General features: G+C 42.5%; 2 protein-coding genes across 4 annotated transcripts; one reads left to right on the forward strand and one right to left on the reverse strand.

The window, feature by feature from the left end:
- Positions 1-2,718: 2,718 nt before the first annotated feature.
- On the reverse strand, positions 2,719-6,340 carry fahd2a (fumarylacetoacetate hydrolase domain containing 2A). 3 transcript variants are annotated; one of them, XM_046347058.1, is made up of 8 exons: positions 6,096-6,340; positions 4,958-5,149; positions 4,647-4,869; positions 4,241-4,300; positions 3,997-4,159; positions 3,792-3,900; positions 3,494-3,581; positions 2,719-3,121 (listed from the first exon to the last, which is right to left on the reverse strand). In XM_046347058.1, exons 2-8 carry the CDS (start codon positions 5,125-5,127, stop codon positions 3,059-3,061), a joined length of 876 nt encoding a protein of 291 aa, XP_046203014.1. In that variant the 5' UTR covers positions 5,128-5,149; positions 6,096-6,340; the 3' UTR covers positions 2,719-3,058. The 3 variants fall into 3 exon arrangements, with proteins under 3 accessions (XP_046203014.1, XP_046203013.1, XP_046203012.1); XM_046347057.1 differs by lacking the exon at positions 6,096-6,340 and adding an exon at positions 5,902-6,076; XM_046347056.1 differs by lacking the exon at positions 6,096-6,340 and having other exon boundaries at positions 4,958-5,162.
- Positions 6,341-6,351: 11 nt separating this feature from the next.
- Positions 6,352-22,913, forward strand: LOC124034193 (putative aminopeptidase W07G4.4). The gene is made up of 16 exons (XM_046347055.1): positions 6,352-6,469; positions 9,719-9,760; positions 10,041-10,131; positions 10,217-10,365; positions 10,489-10,597; positions 10,819-10,946; positions 18,767-18,866; positions 19,193-19,268; positions 20,800-20,885; positions 21,007-21,111; positions 21,214-21,289; positions 21,496-21,614; positions 21,715-21,798; positions 21,947-22,004; positions 22,139-22,320; positions 22,403-22,913. Exons 1-16 carry the CDS (start codon positions 6,450-6,452, stop codon positions 22,532-22,534), a joined length of 1,557 nt encoding a protein of 518 aa, XP_046203011.1. The 5' UTR covers positions 6,352-6,449; the 3' UTR covers positions 22,535-22,913.
- The last annotated feature ends 2,566 nt before the right edge of the window (positions 22,914-25,479 follow it).

A 25,479-nucleotide genomic window follows, 5' to 3' on the forward strand; every position in this document is an offset into this window, starting at 1 on the left:
GCTGTGCATTTGACCTCTCTGTTGCACTTTGAATAGTTACTAGCCTTCGGCTCTCTCTGTCTCTCATTAAGATGGATTGTTTAAATCTGAGGTGTGTACGACACAGTTAACACTTGTTTGTGTATGCGCTACAGGAGAGGCCCTCACTGTGTGTTGGTGTGAGTGCATGTGACTATCCAGGTATCACCTAACTCCCAGACACTAAACATTTCCAACCCTTAATTTGTATCTACACTACAGTAAAGCATCAAACTGCAGAGGATACAGATATTTAATATTTCCAAGGTCATACAGATATCTGATTGAATCATGGAGACCAAACCCACCATTGTCCATACAGTTCAGGGGCCTCATTTATAAGCATTGCTTAAATTTCACACTAAATTTCTGCATGCGCTATTTCTGAAAAGAATGCCCATGCACAACAATATTGAGATTCATAAACTTGGAGCACAGCATACATTATGCATGTTTCCGGTGGTGGAAAAAGTACCCAATTGTCATACTTGAGGAAAAGTAAAGCCAACTTAATATAAAATAAGTAAAGTAAAAGTGTAAGTCACCCAGTAAAAAACTTTGAGTAAAAGTCAAAGTATTTTGTTTTAAATATACTTAAGCATCAAAAGTAAATGTAATTGCTAAAATATACTATCAAAAAGTATAACCAGCAATAAATAAGTATCAAAAGTCAAACTAAAGGTATAAATCATAAAAAAATCCTTATATTAAGCAAACCAGACGTCATAATTTTAGTTTTAAAAAAATACAGATAGCCAGGGGCACTCTCCAACACTCATACATAATTTACACACTAAGCATTTTTGTTTGGGAACGAAAAAGTATGAAAATGTATGCACTCACTATTCAAATCAAACTTTATTTGTCACAACTTTATTTGTCACATGCCGAACACAAAAGGTGCAGACCTTTCCGTGAAATGCTTACTTACAAACCCCTAACCGACAATGCAGTTCAAGAAAGAGTTAAGAAAATATTTACCAAATAAACTAAAGTAAAAATAATTCAAAAGTAACACAAAATAACAATAACGAGGCTATATACAGGTGGTACCGGTACAGAGTCAATGTAGGGGGGGGGGCAGTGTGGCGTGCGATTGAGATTGTGTCTTCTGTGGATCTGTTGGGGCAGTATGCAAAATGGAGTGGGTCTAGGGTATCCTGGATTATGGCGTTGATGTGAGCCATGACCATCCTTTCAAAGCACTTCAATGCTACCGACGTGAGTGCTACGGGGCTGTAATCATTTAGGCAGGTTACCTTCGCTTCCTTGTGCACAGGGACTCTTGTCAGGGAGAGGTTGAAAATGTCAGTGAAGACACTTGCCAGTTCGTCCGCGCATGCTTTGAGTGCACATCCTGGTAATCCGTCTGGCCCACGGCTTTGTGAATGTTGACCTGTTTAAAGGTCTTGCTCACATCGTCTCCCGAGAGCATTATCACACAGTCGTCCAGGAACAGCTGGTGCTTTCATGCATGCTTCAGTGTAGCTTGCCTCGAAGCAAGCATAAAAGGCATTTAGCTTGTCTGGGAGGCTTGCGTCCCTGGGCAGCTCGCGGCTGGGTTTCCCTTTGTCGTCCGTAATAGTTTGAAAGCCCTGCCACATTAGAGTGTCAGAGCCGGTATAATAGGATTCAATCTTAATCCTGTATTGAATCTTTGCCTGTTTGATGGTTCAACTGAGGGCGTAGAGATTTCTTAGAAGTGTCTGGGTTAGTGTCCCGCTCCTTGAAACCAGTTGCTCTAGCCTTTAGCTCGATGTGGATGTTGCCTGTAGTCCATGGCTTCTAGTTGGGATATGTACGTATGGTCACTGTGGGGACGACGCCGTCAATGGACTTATTGATGAAGCCAATAACTGAGGTGGTATACTCCTCAATGCCATTGGATGAATCCCGGAACACATTCCAGTCTGTGCTAGCAAAACTGTCCTGTACCGTAGCATCCGCGTTATCTGACCACTTCTATATTGAGCGAGTCACTGGTTCTTCCTGCTTATTTTTTTGCTTGTAAGCCGAAATCAGGAGGATAGAATTATGGTCCGATTTGACAAATGTAGGGCGAGGGAGAGCTTTGTATGAGTCTCTGTATGTGGAGTAAAGGTGAACCAGAGTTTTTTTCCCTCTGGTTGCACAAGTGACACGCTGGTAGAAATTAGGTCAAACGGATTGCCTGCATTAAAGTCCCTGGCCACTAGGAGCACTGCTTCTGGATGAGCACTTTCTTGTTTGCTTATGGCCTTATACAGCTGGTTGAGTGCGGTCTTAGTGCCAGCATCGGTTTGTGGTGGTAAATGGATGGCTACGAATTATACAGATGAGAACTCTTGGTAGATAGTATGGTCTACAGCTTAAGGTACTCATAAGGTACTCTACTTCAGGCGAGCAATAACTTGAGACTTCTTTAAAATTAGACATAGCGCACCAAAATATCTTCGTCCAGTTCGAGGTGAGTAATCACTGTTCTGTGTGTTCCAAATGTCACTTGACTGGTCCCAAATGGCACCCTATTCCCTATATAGTGCACTACTTTTGGTCCCTAATAAAAAGTAGTCCACTATGTAGTAAATAGGGTGCCAATGGAAAGCAGTGTTATAGGAGACATGATTTCATGAAGACTAGTCACACATTTAGCCATGTGAGTGGTACTGTAGAATCATGACAGTATATGTTTTGTATAAGAAGGATCACAGAAAACAAGAATAAAGAACTTGCATTTATAAAAGTAATCTATTCAATTCTATAGACAATCCACAAAAAAATTTGCAACATTAGTTAGATTGATAGTTTACAAACCTAATTCACCATCTTTGGCTGTTTACACAGGCAGTCTAATTTGGATCCTTTGACCTATCAGATTAGAGCTTTTGCCAATAATTGGGAAAAATATCATAATTGAGCTTCCTGTGTAAACAAAGCCTTTCAAACATGGATTAGATCTGATTTACAGTAGACTAGATTAATGACATTTGGGTCCAAATAGAACTGAATCAAGATTGAAGAGAGAGCTGTCCAATAGGCTGGCTGCTTCAGAGGTCAGAGTTCAGACAACATTGTTGCGTATGACCCCGACCTGGTCTATTTGACATTCCACCACATCTCCTTTCTGAAACACACAGGAACACTTCATTACACCTTTCACAAGACAGGGCCACAACAGGCAACGCTTGTAACTCTTGTGTCCTATTTGATCTTTTCAGATCTATGGGAAGTGCCTAGCCCTATAAGAGCTTGGGGTGGATGTGGTGTTCATTACTACTATATGTAACCATATGGATTCATTCCAGGCTAAATACATTACAGACATATGTCAGATCTTAAAATGCTTGGATAGGTGTTTAACATATCAGCTAACCAAATCATATGATTTAGCAATCAGTGGTTGTGGCACACAATCATTGATTGATTCATTACAACATCTGCAAAATAGTTAGCCTGGTACACAACAAATGTCTTTATATAAGTGTGTGATGCTGACCTTGAGGAAGACAGGTGGGTTCCTGAACACACCCACACCTGGAGGAGTCCCCGTCAGAAACACGTCACCTGGAGATAACGTCACAAACCTAACACAGGAGAAAACACACACATGCAAAACTTTGTTATCATAGAGCAACTGTAGACTACTCCATAGATGTCACAAATATTGGTTTTGTGATGACATTGTAACTCAGTTGTCATAACTGTTAGTGACTTATGTATAACTTGTGATAGAGGGCTCAAGTAAAGTATTACCATCACAAGGACTATGAACACATTATGTGTGTGTCACTCACTGTGAGACCCAGGCCACCACTTGCTCAGTCTTAAAGATCAGCTGGTCAGTGTTGCTGTTCTGGACTGCAACTCCATTTACCAGACAGCGGATACCCAGGTTATGGGGGTCTGACGAACAAACATAGATACATGTTAGCAACCACTCTGCCAAAGTAAGCAAATTATATGTATACATTTTATCTTGTCTCTTCCTGCCTTTCTCACCCGTCACAGCGGAGGTGGTCACTAAGGCGGGGCCGAGAGGACAAAAGCTGTCAAAGGTTTTTCCCAGCAGCCACTGGTTCCCGTTGCGTTTCATCTGCCAATCACGTGCGCTGACATCGTTGGCAACGGCGAAACCTGCCACGTAAGACATAGCATCCTCTTCCTTGGAGAAAGAGTAGGGGGGGGGTGAGCTCATCTGTGGGGCATGAAACCCCTGTGTCTGTCAAGTTCTATTCAGACTCACCTTAATGTGTTTCCCCTTTCGTCCAATCACAAAGGCTAGCTCCACCTCCCAGTCCACCTCCTTCAATCAGGGATAACCAGGATTAATCCATCAATTAAGTTATTGAATGCAGAAACTGTGTAACACCCAGGCTACAGTGCCTGTGTACATTATAATTGTATCAGGAACGGATCTAGGATCATGCAAATCCACTGATTCTCAATCTTCTCCTCTGAGCCTGACAGGGGTTGTGTTCTCCTGTTCAGAATTTGCGTACAACGTCATTGACTGTGCCGTCAGGCACCACATTGCTATAACATATGTGGTTAGCTGATACGTAAAATACCTATCCAGGTGTTGTAAGATCTGGCATGCGTCAGCAACGCCTGGGCAGAGGAACACACCCAGTGACTAAAGCTGCTCTCACCTGGCTCTCGTCAGGCAGTGTGATGTCATCAAAGGGCCCAGTAATGGCGCTGGGGAACTTGCTGAAGATGATTGGCTCTTTAGGGATAGGGGCATTCTGCTCAAGGCAGTGGTCCCGGTAGTTCATCCCCACACACACCACCTTCTCTGGGGCTAGGACTGGGGACAGCAGCCTCACCTCCGCAAAGGGAACCACACACTGAGCAGGACTAACCTCCAGTGCCCTGAGAGAAAGAGGATAGTATGTGCTCTGGGTGGAAAGGATGGCTACGGACAAGCAACAAGACAGTGTGTGTGTTGTGTATGTGTTACCTCTGTGCACACTGCATGCCCTTCGCTCCCATCTCCAGCAGCTCTCTCATTGTCATGGGCATCGAAGGGTCAAAGGCCTTAAGGTCAACGACCCCTAGCCCCTCCCCACGATCAACGCCGACTCTAACCCCTCCCTCATCGCCTTGGCGGCAGAACTGCACCAATCGCATCGCAGCGCCACACACTCCCCGCCTACCGGGGATAACAGACAGCCTATCAGACAAGCTCCTCGAGATGAGAGACAAGGAGTGAAGAGGAAGTTTCATCTGCTGAGAACAGAGAGCAGGAAAAATACTGAGAGAGAAAAGCAAAGACAACGAGTAAATGTACAAAAAGGAAAGAAAGTGAAGGGGTGAATTTAATAGTTTCAGAACACAGGATGGACTAAGAATTGTCCAATCCCAATTAAGGAAGTATTGAACAATTTCTGTAGATAACCTCAAAGTGCAGTAGCCTATAATTTGTAAGTCGCTCTGGATAAGAGCGTCTGCTAAATGACTTAAATGTAAATGTATATACTGTCTTATGATGCAGTAAAGTGACCCATGAGTTCAGAGCTCTAGCGTAGTTAGTTGCACTTTGACATATCAGGAACCCGAATATGGACAGAGCAAAGTCATTTCCAAAAGAAAGATAAATCCTTGCGGGTTTCTTCAAACTCTTAGTTGCAATGTAAATTATTGTAATGAAACAGCAGGGAGCAGGTCTCGAACCCTCGATTTTCGAGCCCGAGGTCCGGCGCGCTGTCGACTGTGCCGCAAAAGCATGCTCGCGCGGCAGGGACGATTTCCGCGATTATAAACCCAGGGTCGTTACATTATTTTATTAGTGACAACCTTATCACCCTGGCCGCAAACTCTACTCCTGTAGATAACATACATTTACAGTATCTTTACAATCAAGATAATATAAAGTCGCACAGTATTCAGTTAAAACCGTCCTACCTGATCACCAGTGATTACTGACTCCGCAAACGCAAAATAACCACAAGCCAACAACAATGTTGCACAACCAAATCTGCAAATATATTAAAGTCAATCAAGAGTCGCTAATTTTATTGATATCATATGGTCAGTCAGGTGAAAAGTCTAATAAGCCGTCTCATTCTTGCACTTTGGACCAATGATCAGGCACTCACCTTGCTGGTTTGTTTACTGAATAGACAACATGCACAGGATTGGACTTCCTGGTTCGGTATTTGTAGTTCAGTTTATTGGATACTGTCACTCAATACTCTCAGTTATATATAATCGGAAGTGTAGATACTTCTCTAGTATGTACATCATATATATAACACTTCCAATTGATACTATATTTGGATCATTTTTTATGTGTAGATAACCTGCACATTTCCGCGTAGTAATCAGTATGTAAAAATTACAACTTCCATGACGACGTTGAAAGGACGTTGATAAATCACGTGATTGACCGAGGAAGCTTCTTTGTGTCAGCTGACGGCTTAGCTTGCTGTCTTTTTCCTCAAGACGTCGGAATGCCAGCAATGTGTACCCAGTAAGCCCATTTATTCATACATTTAACTGTTCCGTGCAAATTTTCCGTCCGAATATGTACTTTATGAAATGCATGTGTGCAGGATCTGTTGTTATTGCGTATTAATGAATGAATGAACAATGGCATTTATTGAGACGTGGTTTTCCTAAACATGATTGAGTGCACACAGTGCCTTCAGAAAGTATTCACACCCCTTGACTTTTTCCTAATTTTGTTGTGTTACAGCCTGAATTTTAAATTGATTAAATTTAGATTTTGTGTCACAGGCCCACGCACAAAATAGAATATAACGTGGAATGGTTTTAGATTTTTTGTTGTTATGGCAAACCTAAATACGTGCAGGAGTAAACATTTACTTAAGTTGAATGGACTAACTTTGTGTGCAATAATGGTGTTTAACATGATCTTTGAATGACTACCCCATCTCTATACCTCACACATACAATTATCTGTAAGGGTCCTCAGTCAAGCAGTGCTTTTCAAGCACAGATTCAACCACAAAGACCAGGGAGGTTTTCCAATGCCTTGTAAAGAAGGGCAACATTGGTAGATGTGTATAAATAAATAAAGCAGACCTTGAATATTGACATTGACATTGAGCATGGTGAAATGATTCATTACACTTTTGAAGGTGTGTCAATACACCCAGTCACTACAAAGATACAGGTGCCCTTCCTAATTCTGTTGCCAGAGAGGAAGGAAACCACTCAGGGATTTCACCATGAGACCAATGGTGACTTTAAAACAGTTCTAGTTTAATGGCTGTGATAGGAGGGAACTGAGGATGGATAAACATTGAAATTACTCCACAATACTAAGGTAAATAACAGCTTGAAAAGAAAGAAGCCTGTACAGAATACAAATATTCCAAAACATGCATCCTTTTGGCAATGTGGCAAAGAAATTAACTTTATGTCCTGAATACAAAGTATTATGATTGGTGCAAAAACGCATCACTGAGTGCCACTCTTCATATTTTCAAGCATGGTGATGGTTGCATCATGTTATTGGTATGCTTGTCATCAGCAAGGACTAGGGAGTTTTTTGGAAGATAAAAATAAACAGAATGGAGCTAAGCACAGGCAAAATCCTAGAGGAAAACCTTGTTCAGACTGCTTACTGACAATGGGAGACAAATTCACCTTCCAGTAGGACAATAACCTAAAACGCAATGTCAAATATACACTGGAGTTGTTTACCAAGATGACATTGAATGTCCCTGACTGGCCTAGTTAGTTTTGACTTAAATCGTCTTTAAAATCTATGGCAAGATTTGAAAATGTCTGTCTAGCGATGATCAACAACCAATTTGACAGAGCTTGGAAGAATGATTGCATGATCCAGGTGTGCAAAGCTCTTAGACTAACATGTATTGACTCAGAGGTGTGAATACTTATGTAAATTAGAGTTTGTATTTAATTTTCAATAAATTGCTAATATTTTCAATAAATTGCTAATATTTTTTGAAAGCATGTTTTCACTTTGTCATTATGGGGTATTGTGTGAAGATTGGTAAGAGAAAAAAATCTATTTAATCCATTTTGAATTCAGGCTCTAAACATAATGTGGAATAAGTAAAGGGTATATGAATGCTTTCTGAAGGCACTGTATTTAAATCCCCATGATCTGTATGCATGGAATGGACTGTCCATTGTCTTTGCAGACAGCTACTTAGCCAGATAGTTGCAATTTTTCCTCCACGTACCAGCAAGCAAGCTTTCAATTAAAGCCCTATTGTCCTATCTAATCTTCCAATTTGTACTTTCTGTTGCTATGTCATGTGCCTACTTCTTGTTACTTCCCTCAAAACAGTATCTCAAATTGAAATGTTCCCCATATGACGTCATTACATATTATTCTCGTTCCAAATGCATGAATCTACACACATGACAGGAAAGGAAGGGTGAGAGAAAGGGAACAATGTCCTTTTTAGAATACTGCATTTCATTCAAAGCATGATTTGTGCAATGGAAAGATGAGTACTAAGTCAGGCTCATATAGTCTGCAACTCTCATTGTCCTTTGTATCTCTCTAGAACCCAAGGGGGTATACCCAGTTTACAGCCGGTCCCCCCTTTGGGTTCTCACCTGATGGTAAGGAGCACAGCTGGCTCCATGTGAACTACAATCCCCATGCTCTGTTTAATCCTGGCCCTCTGTCTAAACACAAATACGCTTAACTTTCGATACGGTTTTGGGAAACCTTCCGAACTTAACTTTCATATAAGCGAGAAATAATCTTTATAATACAAAAGATACACTTACTGTGCGCATTTTAGCAAAGTTGCACCCTGATGTTTTTACACACAGCCTCTGCTATGACACATCCTCTCACCTTGTGCTCGCATTTCCATTGGACCATTCCATTCCACATTTCCAGTGTTTCTCTAAGTACAGCTAGGTGCAATTTTCCTTAACTGCGTACAGTAAGTGGATCTTTTGTATTTGAAAAAGTATTTCTTCCTTATGAGAGTTAAGTTCCAAACGTTTCCAAAACTATAACGGGTGTCAGGCATATTTGCGTTTAGACAGAGCATTTGGGAAGCGTTGGGGAATTTGCCTCAAGTGGCAAACAGCTTTGTGAATAGACGGTATACTGTTTAACCTGATCATCTATTGAATGGGCTCGGTCCTCTGTAGCTCAGTTGGTAGAGCATGGCACTTGCATTGCCAGGATAATGGGTTTAATTGTCAGGACCACTCATGCTTAAAGTGTATGCACGCATGGCTATAAGTCTCTTTGGATAAAAGTGTCTGCTAAATGGCATATATTAAATCCCGGGGTGCATCTCAATGGTCTAAAGGTATGTCCTTTCCTCATCTCCTTTCTTTCTGCATTTGTACTGACGTTAATAGACTGGACAGGTGAACGCAAAAGAGCTGCTTTAGACTAATGAGATGTCAAAGTGTGCACAAATCCTGCAGATTATCTGGAGACCAATGGTTTCTCCGAAGCCAGACTTTGACCTAATGTCACTATCACTAACCCTGCAGCAGAGAATACCAGACAGGAATGTAAAGCACTTTTTTTATCACCATTTTCTGAGTTGGTAACCAGTGCTGTCGGTTTGTGCTATAATTGTAGCCAACTCCTTGGTCACCCATTGTCATGCCAAACAATGGTTGGCTTAACAATGACCGTAATGGAGTTAGTTGGCAAGAGTACAAACAAGTCTGGGACCAGGCTACTGAGTTGGACCTTCAAGACCAGTACTATTGAGCTGTATTGAACGTGCGTTTCTCTCTATAGCGTCCAGCCCATCGAGTGGACCACTGACTGTAAGAACCAGAAGTGAGTATTGAGGAACTGCTGATCAGGTCACATGTGTGTGTGTGTGTGTGTGTGTGTGTGTGTGTGTGTGTGTGTGTGTGTGTGTGTGTGTGTGTGTGTGTGTGTGTGTGGTAAAACCAGGAAAATTCTCTCCTGGGGACAGTCAAATGCTATTTTAAGCTTAGGTTTTGGGTTAGTTGTTAAGGTTGGGATTAGGGAAAATAGGATTTGGAAATGAATTTTATTTCGCCACAAAGTTGGAAAAACAAAATGTGTGTGCTCTGTGTTTGTTTTCTCCTAGTTATGATGGCATAGTCTTGGTAACCCAGAGTTATGACACGCTGCCCAAGGAGCTGGAATGTCTGAAAGCACCTCTGCAGGACTACAGCTCTGTGAGTCACGTGCACACACCCACACCAACAACATAGATAGATTAATATACTCCTCCTACTTTCTCCTCTCTCATTTCTCCTTAAGGTGGACTGTGGTCTGGGAGATAAGGTGGTGGTGTTGATGGTTCCGGGGTTGCCTGGTAAACGCTTGGTTTTTGCGTCCACCGGGCCCGTTAACCGGGACTACGATGACGTCCGACGCTTCAGCGACGCAGCCGTTAATGGCATCAAGAGGTACAAGTCAACACCAAATACACACACACACAAAATGTACCAAGAGGTTACTATATATCTGTATTCCTGTCCTGTGTGTATCTCTCCCATTCATTACCATGTATACTGTGGGTATTTCTTCAGGGCCATGAAAGCAGGCATGCAGCGCCCCCTGCTGGTCTGTCCTCGTCACAGCAGCTATGACAGGAGCACCATGGTTGCTGCCCTAGGGGCCCTGCACGCCCTCTACATGGTGAGAACACTGGAATAAGCAATCGATACCTGAACACTGATTCCTCCCGTTGTTTTATTGTGCAATGTTTCGAGCTGAAGGCACTCCTATGCCCCCCCCCCCCAAAAAAAACAGACCCTTTGCACACAGGTGGAGCTCGATTGTCTTTTGCTCCAAATGTGGTGCTGACATTCATCCTTTATCCACAATCTCTCTCTTTCCCCTCTCTCACTCTCTTCTAGCCTCTGGAGGTGAGGGAGGTGTCTGTGAAGCCCAGCCAGTATAAAGTGTGTGTTCTAGGGTTGTGGGTGGACCAGGAGGCCCAGGGGAAGGAGTTGGTGGACCTGGTCTCCGCTCTGGAGAGTGGACGGTGAGTTGCGCACACCCATATTTTCATCTGTAACAAAGGAGAGATCTCTCTTATGGGGAGACATTTTTATATGTTAAATGTGATCATGCGGAACAGATTTTCCTCAAGGGCCCATTAGGTCTGTTGGGATAGATTTTCCTCCATCTTGGAATAAAACATTTCCGCCATATCCTACGATGTCGCACTTCCTCATCTGCGGTGAAAGGTGACTGCACTAGAGCGGTGTCAGACCATGAGACATCGGTTGTTTTGCTTTAGGACGGCCACAGGCCTCACAAGATTCATCTGAAGGTCGCCCGGTATAGTTTTTTTAATGTATGGAAGCATATATGGAGACTGTTTAGTGCCAAAAATAAAGGGTTACATACATGGGGGGATAGTAGTAGGGCCAAAATATATATATATATATATATATATATGTTCATACTTTTGCTCTTCACGATGGCCTATCAACTTAAGGGTAATGAAGGAAAAAGGAAACTGCACACTGCTCTTGATAGTATCACTGATATTTAATAAGCTTACGTATCAGCCTCACAGCCTTCGTCAGAGCTTTTGTGAATTATTTTTGAAATTAGCACCCTTATGTAGACCTAGCCCCACCCACATCCGTTCTACACATCGAAAGGGGTTGGAGGCAAAGGAAAAACAAAGTGCTACCAAATATACCAATATGCATTTCATAAATATTACAGAACTGTATAAATATCAAATAAAATTGTATTTGTCACATACACATGGTTAGCAGATGTTAATGCGAGTGTAGCGAAATGCTTGTGCTTCTAGTTCAGACAATGCAGTAATAACCAACGAGTAATCTAACCTAACAATTCCACAACTACTACCTTATACACACAAGTGTAAAGGGATAAAGAATATGTACATAAAGATATACGAATGAGTGATGGTACAGAACGGCATAGGCAAGATGCAGTAGATGGTATCGAGTACGGTATATACATATGAGATGAGTAATGTAGGGTATGTAAACATAAAAGTGGCATAGTTTAAAGTGGCTAGTGATACATGTATTGCATAAAGATGGCAAGATGCAGTAGATGATATAAAGTACAGTATATACATATACATACAGTGGGACAAAAAAGTATTTAGTCAGCCACCAATTGTGCAAGTTCTCCCACTTAAAAAGATGAGAGGCCTGTAATTCATCATAGGTACAAAAATCCAGAAAATCACATTGTAGGATTGTCCTTCTGTAGCTCAGTTGGTAGAGCATGGCGCTTGTAACGCCAGGGTAGTGGGTTCGATCCCTGGGACCACCCATACGTAGAATGTATGCACACATGACTGTAAGTCGCTTTGGATAAAAGCATCTGCTAAATGGCATATATTATTATATATTATATTAATTTATTTATTTGCAAATGATGGTAGAAAATAAGTATTTGGTCAATAACAAAAGTTTATCTCAATACTTTATATACCCTTTGTTGGCAATGACAGAGGTCAAACGTTTTCTGTAAGTCTTCCCAAGGTTTTCACACACTTGCTGGTATTTATTTGTAAGTCGCTCTGGATAAGAGCGTCTGCTAAATGACTTAAATGTAAATGTAAAATTTATTGCCCATTCCTCCATGCAGATCTCCTCTAGAGCAGTGATGTTTTGGGGCTGTTGCTGGGCAACACAGACTTTCAACTCCCTCCAAATATGTTCTATGGGGTTGAGATCTGGAGACTGGCTAGGCCACTCCACGACCTTGAAATGCTTCTTACGAAGCCACTCCTTCATTGCCCGGGCGGTGTGTTTGGGATCATTGTCATGCTGAAATACCCAGCCATGTTTCATCTTCAATGCCCTTGCTGATGGGAGGAGGTTTTCACTCAAAATCTCACAATACATGGCCCCATTCATTCTGTCCTTTACACGGATCAGACGTCCTGGTCCCTTAGCAGAAAAACAGCCCCAAAGCATGATGTTTCCACCCCCATGCTTCACAGTAGGTATGGTGTTCTTTGGATGCAACTCAGCATTCTTTGTCCTCCAAACACGACGAGTTGAGTTTTTACCAAAAATATCTATTTTGGTTTCATCTGACCATATGACATTCTCCCAATCTTCTTGAGTCCCTGGCGGCGTAGTGTGTTACTGATGGTAGGCTTTGTTACTTTGGTCCCAGCTCTCTGCAGGTCATTCACTAGGTCCCCCCGTGTGGTTCTGGGATTTTTGCTCACTGTTCTTGTGATCATTTTGACCCCACGGGGTGAGATCTTGCGTGGAGCCCCAGATCGAGGAAGATTATCAGTGGTCTTGTATGTCTTCTATTTCCTAATAATTGCTCCCACGGTTGATTTCTTCAAACCAAGCTGCTTACCTATTGCAGATTCAGTCTTCCCAGCCTGGTGCAGGTCTACAATTTTGGTCTTGGCCATAGTGGAGTTTGGAGTGTGACTGTTTGAGGTTGTGGACAGGTGTCTTTTATACTGATAAGAAGTTCAAACAGGTGTCATTAATACAGGTAACGAGTGGAGGACAGAGGAGCCTCTTAAGGGAGAAGTTACAGGTCTGTGAGAGCCAGAAATCTTGCTTGTTTGTAGGTGACCAAATACTTATTTTCCACCATAATTTGTAAATAAATTCATAATCCTACAATGTGATTTTCTGGATTTTTTTTCCCTAATTTTGTCTGTCATAGTTGAAGTGTACCTGATAAATTACAGGCCTCATCTTTTTAACTGGGAGAACTTGCACAATTGGTGGCTGACTAAATTATTTTTTGCCCCACTGTATGAGATGAGTAATGTCGGGTATGTAAACATTATATTAAGTGGCATTGTTTAAAGTGGCTAGTGATACATTTTTTACATCAATTTCCATTATTAAAGTGGCTGGAGTTGAGTCCGTATGTTGGCAGCAGCCACTCAATGTTAGTGATGGATGTTTAAAAGTCTGATGGCCTTTAGATAGAAGCTGTTTTTCAGTCTCTCGGTCCCTGCTTTGATGCACCTGTGCTGACCTCGCCATCTGGATGATAGCGGGGTGAACAGGCAGTGGCTCGGGTGGTTGTTGTCCTTGATGATCTTTATGGCCTTCCTGTGACATCGGGTGGTGTATGTGTCCTGGAGGGCAGGTAGTTTGCCCCCGGTGATGCGTTGTGCAGACCTCACTACCCTCTGGAGAGCCTTACGGTTGTGGGCGGAGCAGTTGCCGTACCAGGTGGTGATGTAGAAGTTTGTGAGTGCTTTTGGTGACAAGCTGAATTTCTTCAGCCTCCTGAGGTTGAAGAAGCGCTGCTGCGCCTTCTTCACAACGCTGTCTGTGTGGGTGGACCAATTCAGTTTGTCCGTGATGTGTACGCTGAGGAACTTGACTTACTAGGGGGGTGCTCCCTCTGCTATTTCCTGAAGTCCACAATCATCTCCTTTGTTTTGTTGACGTTGAGTGTGAGGTTATTTTCCTGACGCCACACTCCGAGGGCCCTCACCTCCTCCCTGTAGGCCGTCTCGTCATTGTTGGTAATCAAGCCTACCACTGTAGTGTCGTCCGCAAACTTGATGATTGAGTTGGAGGCGTGCATGGCCACACAGTCGTGGGTGCACAGGGAGTACAGGAGAGGGCTCAGAACACACCCTTGTGGGGCCCCAGTGTTGAGGATCAGCGGGGTGGAGATGTTGTTACCTACCTCACCACCTGGGGGGTGGCCCGTCAGGAAGTCTAGTACCCAGTTGCACAGGGCGGGGTCGAGACCCAGGGTCTCGAGCTTGATGACGAGTTTGGAGGGTACTATGGTGTTAAATGCTGAGCTGTAGTCGATGAACAGCATTCTCACATAGGTATTCCTCTTGTCCAGGTGGGTTAGGGCAGTGTGGTTGCGATTGCGTCGTCTGTGGACCTATTGGGGCGGTAAGCAAATTGGAATGGGTCAGGGTGTCAGGTAGGGTGGAGGTGATATGGTCTATGACTAGTCTCAAAAAGCACTCCATGATGACGGAAGTGAGTGCTACGGGGTGGTAGTCGTTTAGCTCAGTTACCTATTAAACACGTCTGTGAAACCACAATGAGGACATAGCAAGTTTTCATTAATCATTGGGTACATCATACAAAAACATCAGAGTAATCTTAAATAGGCACATAATTCATGTTCACATTCACAACATAACATGCATAGGCATTTCATCATTAAGTCCTTTAGGAAATTATGTCTGATGGATGAAAATCCAAAAACATTGTCTTTTACTCAGAGTATTATTAATATCACCTCGCCTGTCTATCTATCACATGGACATTTAATAATGTAAATAACATGGGTGGTGGAACACGTAATAATGTCATTTATTTGGAACCGTTTTCCTGTGTGTGGGTGGCAGAAATATTCACACTTCATCATATTGTTGCACTGCGCGCATCCTCTGCATTTATAGCTACCATTTGGTAGAGGGCGTATAAGGGCCCGGCTGATTTTCTTTTGTGGCTGGCAGTTGGCATGAACCAATTTATCGCGTAAATTGCGACCTCTTATACACAATAAGTGGTGGATTTTTAAAATCAACTGGCAAAGCTGGGTTCGATGATGAAACATGCCAGTGTTTAGCAGGTCTTTTTTGTAACGGTTCATCTCGTGTTTTTCCCCATGCCAAATTAAGAGCTTCATCCACACATTGTGGCGAATACCCTCTTCTTAGAAACCTAGTGCGCATCTCCGCTGCTTTTTCTAGATAGTCCTCTGTGGAGTGGCATATAAGGCGCAGTCTGAAAAACTGGCTTCTTGGAAGTCCTCTTTTTATTGGCTCAGGATGGAAGCTGTCCCCCTGTAATAGAGTACTTCTGTCTGTTTCTTTTCTATACAGAGTTGTAAACAGGGTTCCATTTGAGTTTTCAATCCACATATCGAGATAATGAACACGTCGAGTGTCACATTCAATAGTGAATTTGAGATTGGGGTCAATGTCAGTGAATTTGAGATTGGGGTCAATGTCATTGAGTAGTGCCATAAAATCTGACAGCTCTTTTTCAGTTCCTTCCCATATGCAAAAAAATGTCGTCAATATAACGATGCCACTTCAGGACTTTATTTAAAAATGGATTTTCGTTTTCATTATTAACCAACAAAACGTTCTTCAAAAAGACCCACATGAAGGTTAGCATAGCTCAGAGCGAATGTGGAGTCCATTAATGTTCCATTCGTTTGGAGGTAGTATTCATCATCAAACCTAAAATAGTTGTACGTCAACATATTCAGCCAGCTCTAGAATGAAGTTTGTTGGTGGATATTCATTAGTATCTCTGTCTCCCAAATAGTGTGCTAGTGCTGCCAGCACTAGCACACATGATTTGGAAAGGCACGCACCTGATTTGGAAAGGCACGCACCTGTCTATATAAGGTCCCACAATTGACAGTGCATGTCAGAGTGAAAACCAAGCCATGAGGTCAAAGAAATTGTCTGTAGAGCTCTGAGACAGGATTTTGGCGAGGCAAAGATCTGGGGAAGGATACCTAGACTCTTCCTAGAGCTGGCCACCTGGCCTAACTGAGCAATTGGGAGAGAAGGGCCTTGGTCAGGGAGGTGACCAAGAACCCGATAGTCACTCTGATAGAGCTCCAGAGTTCCTCTGTGGAGATGGGAGAAACTTCCAGAAGGACAACCATCTCTACAGCACTCCACCAACCAGGCCTTTATGGTAGAGTGACCAGACGGAAGCCACTCCTCACTAAAAGGCACATGACAGCCTGCTTGGAGTTTGCTAAAAGGCAGCTAAAGGACTCTTACCATGAAAAAGACCATGCCTGAAAATAGTCCACTGAAAGGTAGGCTATATCCTATAGGCTTTTGCAAAACCTAACACGTGTCGCTGTCATCATCCTTTCTGCTTCCAGTTCAGTAGCCATACCTACGAGATCAGGTACGCATGTGGTTCAATTAAATAGAGTAGGCTATAGCCTATGCATGGACGAAGAAGCACAGGGTAGTTTTCTTTCCAAGGAAATGTACTTCTAAGTAGGCCTATAATTAGGTTACAATGCCTAGAAATAGGCTTAAATATTGAACACCAATATTTCTCCTTCTGAAAATCTTCCCACTCCTAAAAGGTAGGCTATAAAAATAGCTCAAGAGAAAGTGCAAGTCTCTCCAACTCTGCTTTCTTCAAACTACATCAAGCATATTGGCTGAAATAGGCCAGTAATACAATGTAAGGGCCTTGTGAGAATCTCTGATAATTTATGTTATTGTTGCGCATTTGATGTTGACTATAGGGTGCAAAATTGCTGGGACCGTGAGCTGTTTCACATATGCCTAAAATTCGGGCGGTGATTGGGATTCCCATTAGGCGGCGCACAATTGGCCAAGCATATTTCGGGTTTTGCCGGGGAAGGCCGTCATTGTAAATAAGAATTTGTTCTTAACTGACTTGCCCAGTTAAATAAAGGTTACATAAAATAAATAAAAACATTTTGGGACTGCGGTTGGGTTTGGGAACATGGGAGTCAGACTGAAAGCCAGTGAGTGTGGGCGGGAGCGGATTATATATTATGAAGAAAACTGTCTCCTGGAGACCTCTACTGTGCACCATGTTTACATATCTGGTATTACTCATCTCATGTGTTTTCTATACTATTCTACGGTACCTCATTCACGTAATAATGCGTATATATCTCGCATTCATAATCTCATATGTATATTCTGTTTTTCTACACTATTATACTGTATCTTAGTCCTTTCTGCTCTGAGATCGCTCGTCCATGTGTATATAGTCTTAATTCATTCCTACTTAGATGTGTGTATTGGGTATATGTTGTGTAATTTGTTAGATATTACTGCACTGTCGGAGCTACTAGCATTTCGCTACACCCGCAATAAGAACTGCTAATCACGTGTATGTGACCAATAACATTTGATTTGACAATGAAGCCTGTAACGTTAGAGCTGTTTATTACTGTGTCAGTGTTAAAAGTAGGGAATTGACCAGGGTAACTGACCAATCAATAAAAACAAAACACCCGTCTCAACGTCAACAGTGAAGAGGCGACTCCAGGATGCTGGCCTTCTAGACAGAGTTGCAAAGAAAAAGCCATATCTCAGACTGGCAAATAAAAGATGAAGATAAGGCACAAGAACAGACACTGGACAGAGGAACTCTGCCTAGAAGGTCAGCATCCCGGAGTCGCCTCTTCACTGTTGACGTTGAGACTGGTGTTTTGCGGGTACTATTTAATGAAGCTGCCATTTGAGGACTTTTGAGGTGTCTGTTTCTCAAACGACACACTAATGTACTTCTCCTCTTGCTCAGTTGTGCACCGGGGCCTCCCACTCCTCGTTCTATTCTGGTTAGAGCCAGTTTGCGCTGTTCTGTGAAGGGAGTAGTACACAGTGTTGTACGAGAACTTCAGTTTCTTGGCAATTTCTCACATTGAATATTCTTCATTTCTCAGAACAAGAATAGACTGAGTTTCAGAAGAAAATACTTTGTTTCTGGCCATTTTGAGCCTGTAAAGAAGGCCAATCCTTTAATCAGCACAACAGTTTTCAGCTGTGCTAATATAATTGCAAAACGGTTTTCTAAAGATCAATTGGCCTTTTAAAATTATAAACTTGGATTAACTAACACAATGTGCCATTGAAACATAGGAGTGATGGATGCTGATAATGGGCTTCTGTATGCCTATGTAGATATACCATAACAAATCTGCCATTTCCAGCTCCAATGGTCATTTACAACATTAACAATGTCTATACTGTATTTCGGATCAATTTGATGTTATTTTAATGGACAAAAATGTGATTTTTTTTTTCAAAAACAAGGACATTTATAATTGACCCCAAACTTTTGAATGGTCGTGTATATATGATCTTTCTCTCTCCAGGCTTGCTTGCCGTGACATAGGAGGGTCTGATCCTGAGAGGATGGCTGCTCCTCGTGTAGCTGAGTACGTCCAGGCCCTCTTTAAGGAGAGCCCAGTGCAGGTGAGAGAGAGAAAGGCTTTAATCATACATCCAAAAAAAGAAAAGGGGATGGTATCTCCCAAAAAGACAACAGAAGTATTTTATTCATAGGGCTTTTTTATCGGTAAAAAAAAAACTGTTGCTGTCATTGTCAACGCTCTTAGTTGTGGTTTTTTTGGGAGATGCCATCACCTTATCTTTATTGGAATATGACTTTACGTAGATGAGCACCCCATGCCATAGAAGCCTTTAGTAGCGCCAGCATATCTCATTTCTACTTCTCTCAAGTATTGGATCTCACTAATGTGTTAGTGTTAATGTGATAATGCTGAGCCGGCCTGTCTCAGGTGGATGTGGTGAGTGATCTGAAGGTGCTGGAGAAGGAGTATCCCTGCCTCGCTGCTGTCAACCGCTGTGCCAATGGTAAGTGTGTGTGTACAGTGCATTCGGAAAGTATTTAGACCCCTTGACTTTTTCCACATTTTGTTTTGTTACAGCCTTATTTTAAAATCGATTAGATTGTTTATTCCCCTCAAGCTACACACAATACTCCATAATGACAAAGTAAAAACAGGTTTTTAGAAAGAAAAAACACTGAAATATCTCATTTACATAAGTATTTAGACCCTTTACTCAGTACTTTATTGAAGCATCTTTGGCAGCGATTACAGCCTCAAGTATTCTTGGATATGACGCTACAAGCTTGGCACACCTGTATTTGGGGAGTTTCTCCCATTCGTCTCTGCAGATCCTTTCAAGCTCTGTCAGGTTGATGGCGAGCGTCATTGCGCAGCTATTTTCAGGTCTCTCCAGAGATTTTCAATCGGGTTCAAGTACAGGCTCTGGCTGGGCTACTAAAATACATTCAGGGACTTGTCATGAAGCCAACCTTGCGTTGTCTTGGCTTTGTGCTTATGGTCGTTGCCCTGTTGGAAAGTGAACCTTCGCCCCAGTCTGAGGTCCTGAGTGCTCTGGAGTAGGTTTTCATCAAGGATCTCTTTGTACTTTGCTCTGTTCATCTTTCCCTCAATGCTGACGAGTCTCCCAGTCCCTGCTGCTGAAAAACATCCCCACAGCATGACGCTGCCACCACCATGTTTCACCGCAGGGATGGTGCCAGGTTTCCTCCAGACGTGACATTTAGCATTCAGGCCCAATAGTTCAATCTTGGTTTCATCAGACCAGAGAATCTTGTTTCTCATGGTCTGAGAGTCTTTAGGTGCCTTTTAGCAAACTCCAAGCGGGCTGCCATGTGCTTTTTACTGAAGAGTTCTGTCTGGCCACTCTACCATGAAGGCCTGATTGGTGGAATGCTGTAGAGCTGGTTGTCCTTCTGGAAGGTTCTCCCATCTCCACAGAGGAACTCTGTCAGAGCTCCATCGGGTTCTTGGTCACCTCCCTGACCAAGACCCTTCTCCCCGGATTGCTCAGTTTGGCCGTACTCCAGCTCTAGAAAGAGTCTTGGTGTTGCCAAACTCTTCCATTAAAAATGATGGCGGCCACTGTGTTCTTGGGGACCTTCCATGCTGCAGAAATGTTTTTGTACCCTTCCCCAGATTTGTGCCTCAACACAGTCCTGTCTCTGAGCTCTACAGACAATTCCTTTGACCTCATGGCTTGGTTTTTTCTCAGACATGCACTGTGGGACCTTTCTATAGACAGGTGTGTGCCTTTCCAAATCATGTTCAATGAATTGAATTGACCACAGGTGGACCAAGTTGAAGAAACATCTCAAGGATGATCAATGGCAACAGGATGCACCTGAGCTCAATTTCATGTCTCATAGCGAAGGGTCTGAATACATATATAAATAAGGTATTTCTGTTTTTTTAATAATCCTTTTTAGAATAAGGCTGTAATGTAACAAAATGTGGAAAAAGTCTATGGGGCCTAAATACTTTTTGAATGCACTGTGTGTGTGTCTTTTTCATCCATGTGGGTTTGTCTTCTGTAGCTGTGCCTCGTCACCAGGCCAGAGTAATCAAGCTGCAGTACTGTGGAGAAGGACCCATTCAACACACACTGATGCTGGTCGGCAAGGTGAGCAGGAGGAGGGGGGGGGGGATTATGAATTGATAATGGCGTGGGGTGTTCCTGTCATGACCATGTTTTTCTGTGTGTAACATGCATGCATTTATGTGTGTCTCTCTCTCTCTCTCAGGGCATCACCTATGACACCGGTGGAGCTGACATCAAGGCTGGTGGCATCATGGCTGGCATGCACAGAGATAAGTGTGGTGCTGCTGCCGTGGCTGGGTTCTTCCAGGTAAATAACTAATACTTTGTTACCCCCTCAGGGATAACTAGTGGACTCATAGTCCCTGACATAGTCTGTTACTCCTGCTAACATGGAGCTGTGTCCTGTCAGGTCCTGGCCAAACTCAAGCCCAAGCATCTGAAGGTGGTGGGTGGCATGGCGATGGTGAGGAACAGCGTTGGCTCAGGTCAGTGTGATGTCGTGGGGTGGGGGTTTCACCCATAGAAATAGAATCTAGAATATAAAAATCTAATATAGATTATATTTCAATGGTTTCACCTACTGAGTAGTTGGCCTCTTCCCGCTCTCTTGTAAATATGTGTGTGTGATATGTTCTGTCTCTCTGACAGAATGAGGGTTTAAGGACTATGTGTTGTTTCTCTGTTCTGTCAGACTGCTACGTAGCTGATGAGTTGGTGGTGTCCCGTGCGGGTCGCAGGGTTCGCGTAGGGAACACCGATGCTGAGGGACGCATGGTGATGGTCGACCTGCTTTGTGAGATGAAGGAGAAGGTAAAGGATACACAACTCTATTCCACGTCCTCCCCCACTCTCCCTGTTCCTCCTGTCAAACCTCTTCTCTGTCACCTTAATCTTATATCTTCCTCTACAGGCGGTGCATGAGGTATCTCCTCAGCTGTTTACCATTGCCACTCTGACAGGACATGCCATCAGAGCCATGGGACCCAACTACTCTGTGAGTACTGGACCTTACACACACACACAGTATCTGTACTGTACCATACACAAACTCTTTATATAATAGCACACTGGCCATGGTGAGAATGGCCATGGTGAGATTGCTAATAATGTAAAGTTATTGATTTAAACTCTTTCGGTTATAGATCATCATGGACAACGGAGCTGCCCATCGCTCTGGCAATGCCCGTCAGTGGCAGAAAGGTGAGACGCTCGACACACACTATTCAAACACTATTCACACACTATTCAAACAAATCAGCAAAGCAGGGTTTACAGGTCGGAACAGGGTTTACAGGTATGTAACCTGTTAGTCCTTTCTCTTTCACTCTCTGTAGCAGGGGAGGTTCTGGGTGATCTGTTTGAGGTGTCCAGTATCAGGCGTGAGGACTATGACTTCCATAAGGGGAAGTCAGAGTATGAGGAGATTCTGCAAAGCAACAACCTACCATCCTCTGCTACCCCCCGCGGACATCAGACCCCCGCTGCCTTCCTCATCATGGCCTCTGGGCTGGACAAGGTACACAGACTCCACAGCCCTGTTCATAACCCTGAATCTAACCTAATTGCTTTTTTTTTTTTGTCTTGTTTCCCTCCATCAGCACGGTGTGGACTCTGGCACTCCTCTGCCTTACTCTCACATCGACATCGCTGGCTCTAGCGGCCCCTTCCCTGGTGTTCCCACCGGCGCTCCAATCCTCGCCATGGCTACCAACTACATCCTATCAACCTAACGACGCCCTGCCCAGAGCCTAGCAATTTGATGATAGAAATAGAATGTGTCGAATGGACCCTATTTTCCGTCTCATGAGAAATGTCACATAGAACAGTCCTGATTGTGAAACATCAATTGAACAAGCACTAAGTATTCATGAACACAGAGATCCATCAATGCGATCAAGATCTGTTGTTCTATAGATTATATTTCTAAGCTACTGCACTATCATTCAACCTCAAATGTCAAAAAAATTTTTACCCCTATTTCTAACATGGGTCACTGTATTGAATACACTCTCAATTACCAAACATGCTTTGTTGTTCATGCAGCCATTTTGTGAGTTGCAGGTCACGTGGTTATGTGCCAGACAATATGAAGTACAATATCAAGCATAATGCATTGTTTTTGTTTATTTCAAGCAATGTTAGCTGTTGCTAGTTCCAGGTATTGCGAAATGGTTACATAGGTAGGCCTACTAGGTCAGCAATCATATGGTTGTATGTCTATTTGTAACCATTAAGGATCCCCATTAACTGCTGGGCAGCAGCTACTCTTCCTGGGGTCCAACAACATTAAGTCAGTTTTATACAATTAAAATATTACATTTGATAACACTTCACAACACATTGTGTGCCCTCAGGTCACCACTCTACGACCACACGGGAGTTCAACTTTCACTGGGAACATGTCTCCCCCCCATTCTGAAATTTCTTCTTTTTTTCCCTCAGTTTTATCATTGGATAAAGCAGCTGGGTAGGCTGTTTGGAGTGTTTATCTGACAAAAAAAGATATCATTGTGTGCCCCCCACTTCTAAAACCAAAGTTGCGCTCATGCTACCACATATATAAAAAAATAAGTCCCCTAAATAAGGAAGTCATAGTCTGCAGTGTTGGTTTCTCTTTTCTCTCATGATTGTCTTAACTCACCACGTACACTGCACCTCTGACTCAGAGGCGTTGGGTTAAATGCGGAAGACACATTTCAGTTGAATACATTTTTGGACAATTGACTAGGTAGCCATCCCCCTTTCCCTTTCACCTCACACAAGTCAACATCCATTTGAAAGATCTTTCCAGCACTCCCGGCCTTGATAATCATGATCCCATATATTGAGTGGAAATGTCAAACTGCTTCAGGCTGGACCCTGTGATAATTTGATACTGTTGCAATTCTCTAGCAATAGCTCAAGTCAAGACAGATCGAAAGGGAGGCACAGGTGGAGAAGATGGCTGCATATGATTGAAAGAACCTGAATTTATCAGAATATTTTCTTCTGATCTTTTTCAGCTTTAGGCCTTTGTATTTTAGTTAGTTGCTCTGGATAAGAGCGTCTGCTAAATGACTTAAATGTAATGTAATGTAACAGCTGCATTGGCCTATAGGCTACATCTGAGTTCCGTGCTCTCATTTCTCGAGCTGCCAATAGAGTACCAAATTATGAGTCATAATACCCATAAAACCTAGCGGTCAAAACAGGGAAATTGTTCCAATTGTTTTCCACCATTCATTTTTCCCATAGGGGATTTTAAAAACCCTAAAAATAAGGGCAGTGTTTAATGTAGGCTAACACTGGCATGACGTTTTGATAACTGTGTAAATCTCTGACAAGGTGACTTAACAATATAGTTGCCTGTATTTACCCCCAACAAATGAAATGCTAATTAGCTGCTAATGTGGCTATCATAAAGAACTACAAATGCCATGATGATATGGAGGAGACTCAAATCGAGGCAAAAGTAAGAATCTCTGGATTAACTATGTTAGCTAAATGTAGAAATGAATAAATTGGCTACATTTCTTTAAATGTACCTGTTAGCAAAGGTGCCCGCTAGAGATGACATGCAGGGATTTGTTGTCTTGTGTAATGTCTACTTTGATGCTAATTAGTGTGTTTTGAATCAGAGTAAATAGAGCCAAATATATTGATAAATCACCTTGTTCGAGAGATTTACACGGTTATCAAAAAGTCAAGGCAGGGTAAACTTACACAAAACACAGCTCTTATTTGAAGGTTTTCTAAAATCCCCAATGGGAAAATGAAGGGTGGAAAAACGATTGGAACCATTTCCCTGTTTGACTGCTACATTTTATGGGTATTATGACACCACTGTGGGGCTCTATGGATCACATTCTATCAATGTGTCCCTATGGTAGTTTTATGATCTTACTTCAGATTGTTATGATTAACCACGTGACAACGTTATTATTGAAGTTCCATGAAAATGTGCATAAATAAATATAACTGGCACGCAGATCAGTAGAAATCATAAGCTTCCACAAACTCATGAGCTGCCTATAGACCCTTTTTCGAATACATTACACACAGATGCGCGTGACTCTTGGTGGCAGTAAGAAAGTCATCGCCATCTGTGCCCATTCAACATAGCCTAGATTTACACTTTTACTTCTAAACAAAAAACGTTGGGTTCTCATGCGCTTACAATTATGGTTTGATTCTTGCTTGAACAGTCGCTACGATTATATTTGGTTGTGATCTTTGTAAAATAAATATTTTGCATGCAGCAGTTGTTAAAACGCTAATGCTCATTGACATTTTTGCTGGTGTTCTAAAAGAACTCCCCCCATGCTCTGTCATCAACTTGCGCGCATCGCCCTCGTGCGGCAATGTCTGCAAACAAAGAAATGGTCTATGGTCTTTACTATTGCACCAAATATATTTTCAAAACAAAACCAACATTCCACAGCTTGTCGTTTCCAATGGGAACAAACGAGTCATAGTGGGCAGGTATTATGGGCAGAACCCAGTACACGATAGCGATATCATATTGGCGCAACGGCTACAATGTGAAGTGTGCGTGTGCAATAACTTAATTCGCCTTTGCACTCCTAAAAAGCGATATTTTCGTAAACTTTTGCAAAGGGTAAAGTCTACAAAATTTAGTCCGCTGTTCATAAAATATTTTAGTTTTGGGAACAGAAAACTGTATTGAGATCAAATG

This window comes from Oncorhynchus gorbuscha, linkage group LG04 (genome assembly GCF_021184085.1).
Source record: "Oncorhynchus gorbuscha isolate QuinsamMale2020 ecotype Even-year linkage group LG04, OgorEven_v1.0, whole genome shotgun sequence".
NCBI classification, from domain to species: Eukaryota; Metazoa; Chordata; class Actinopteri; order Salmoniformes; family Salmonidae; genus Oncorhynchus; species Oncorhynchus gorbuscha.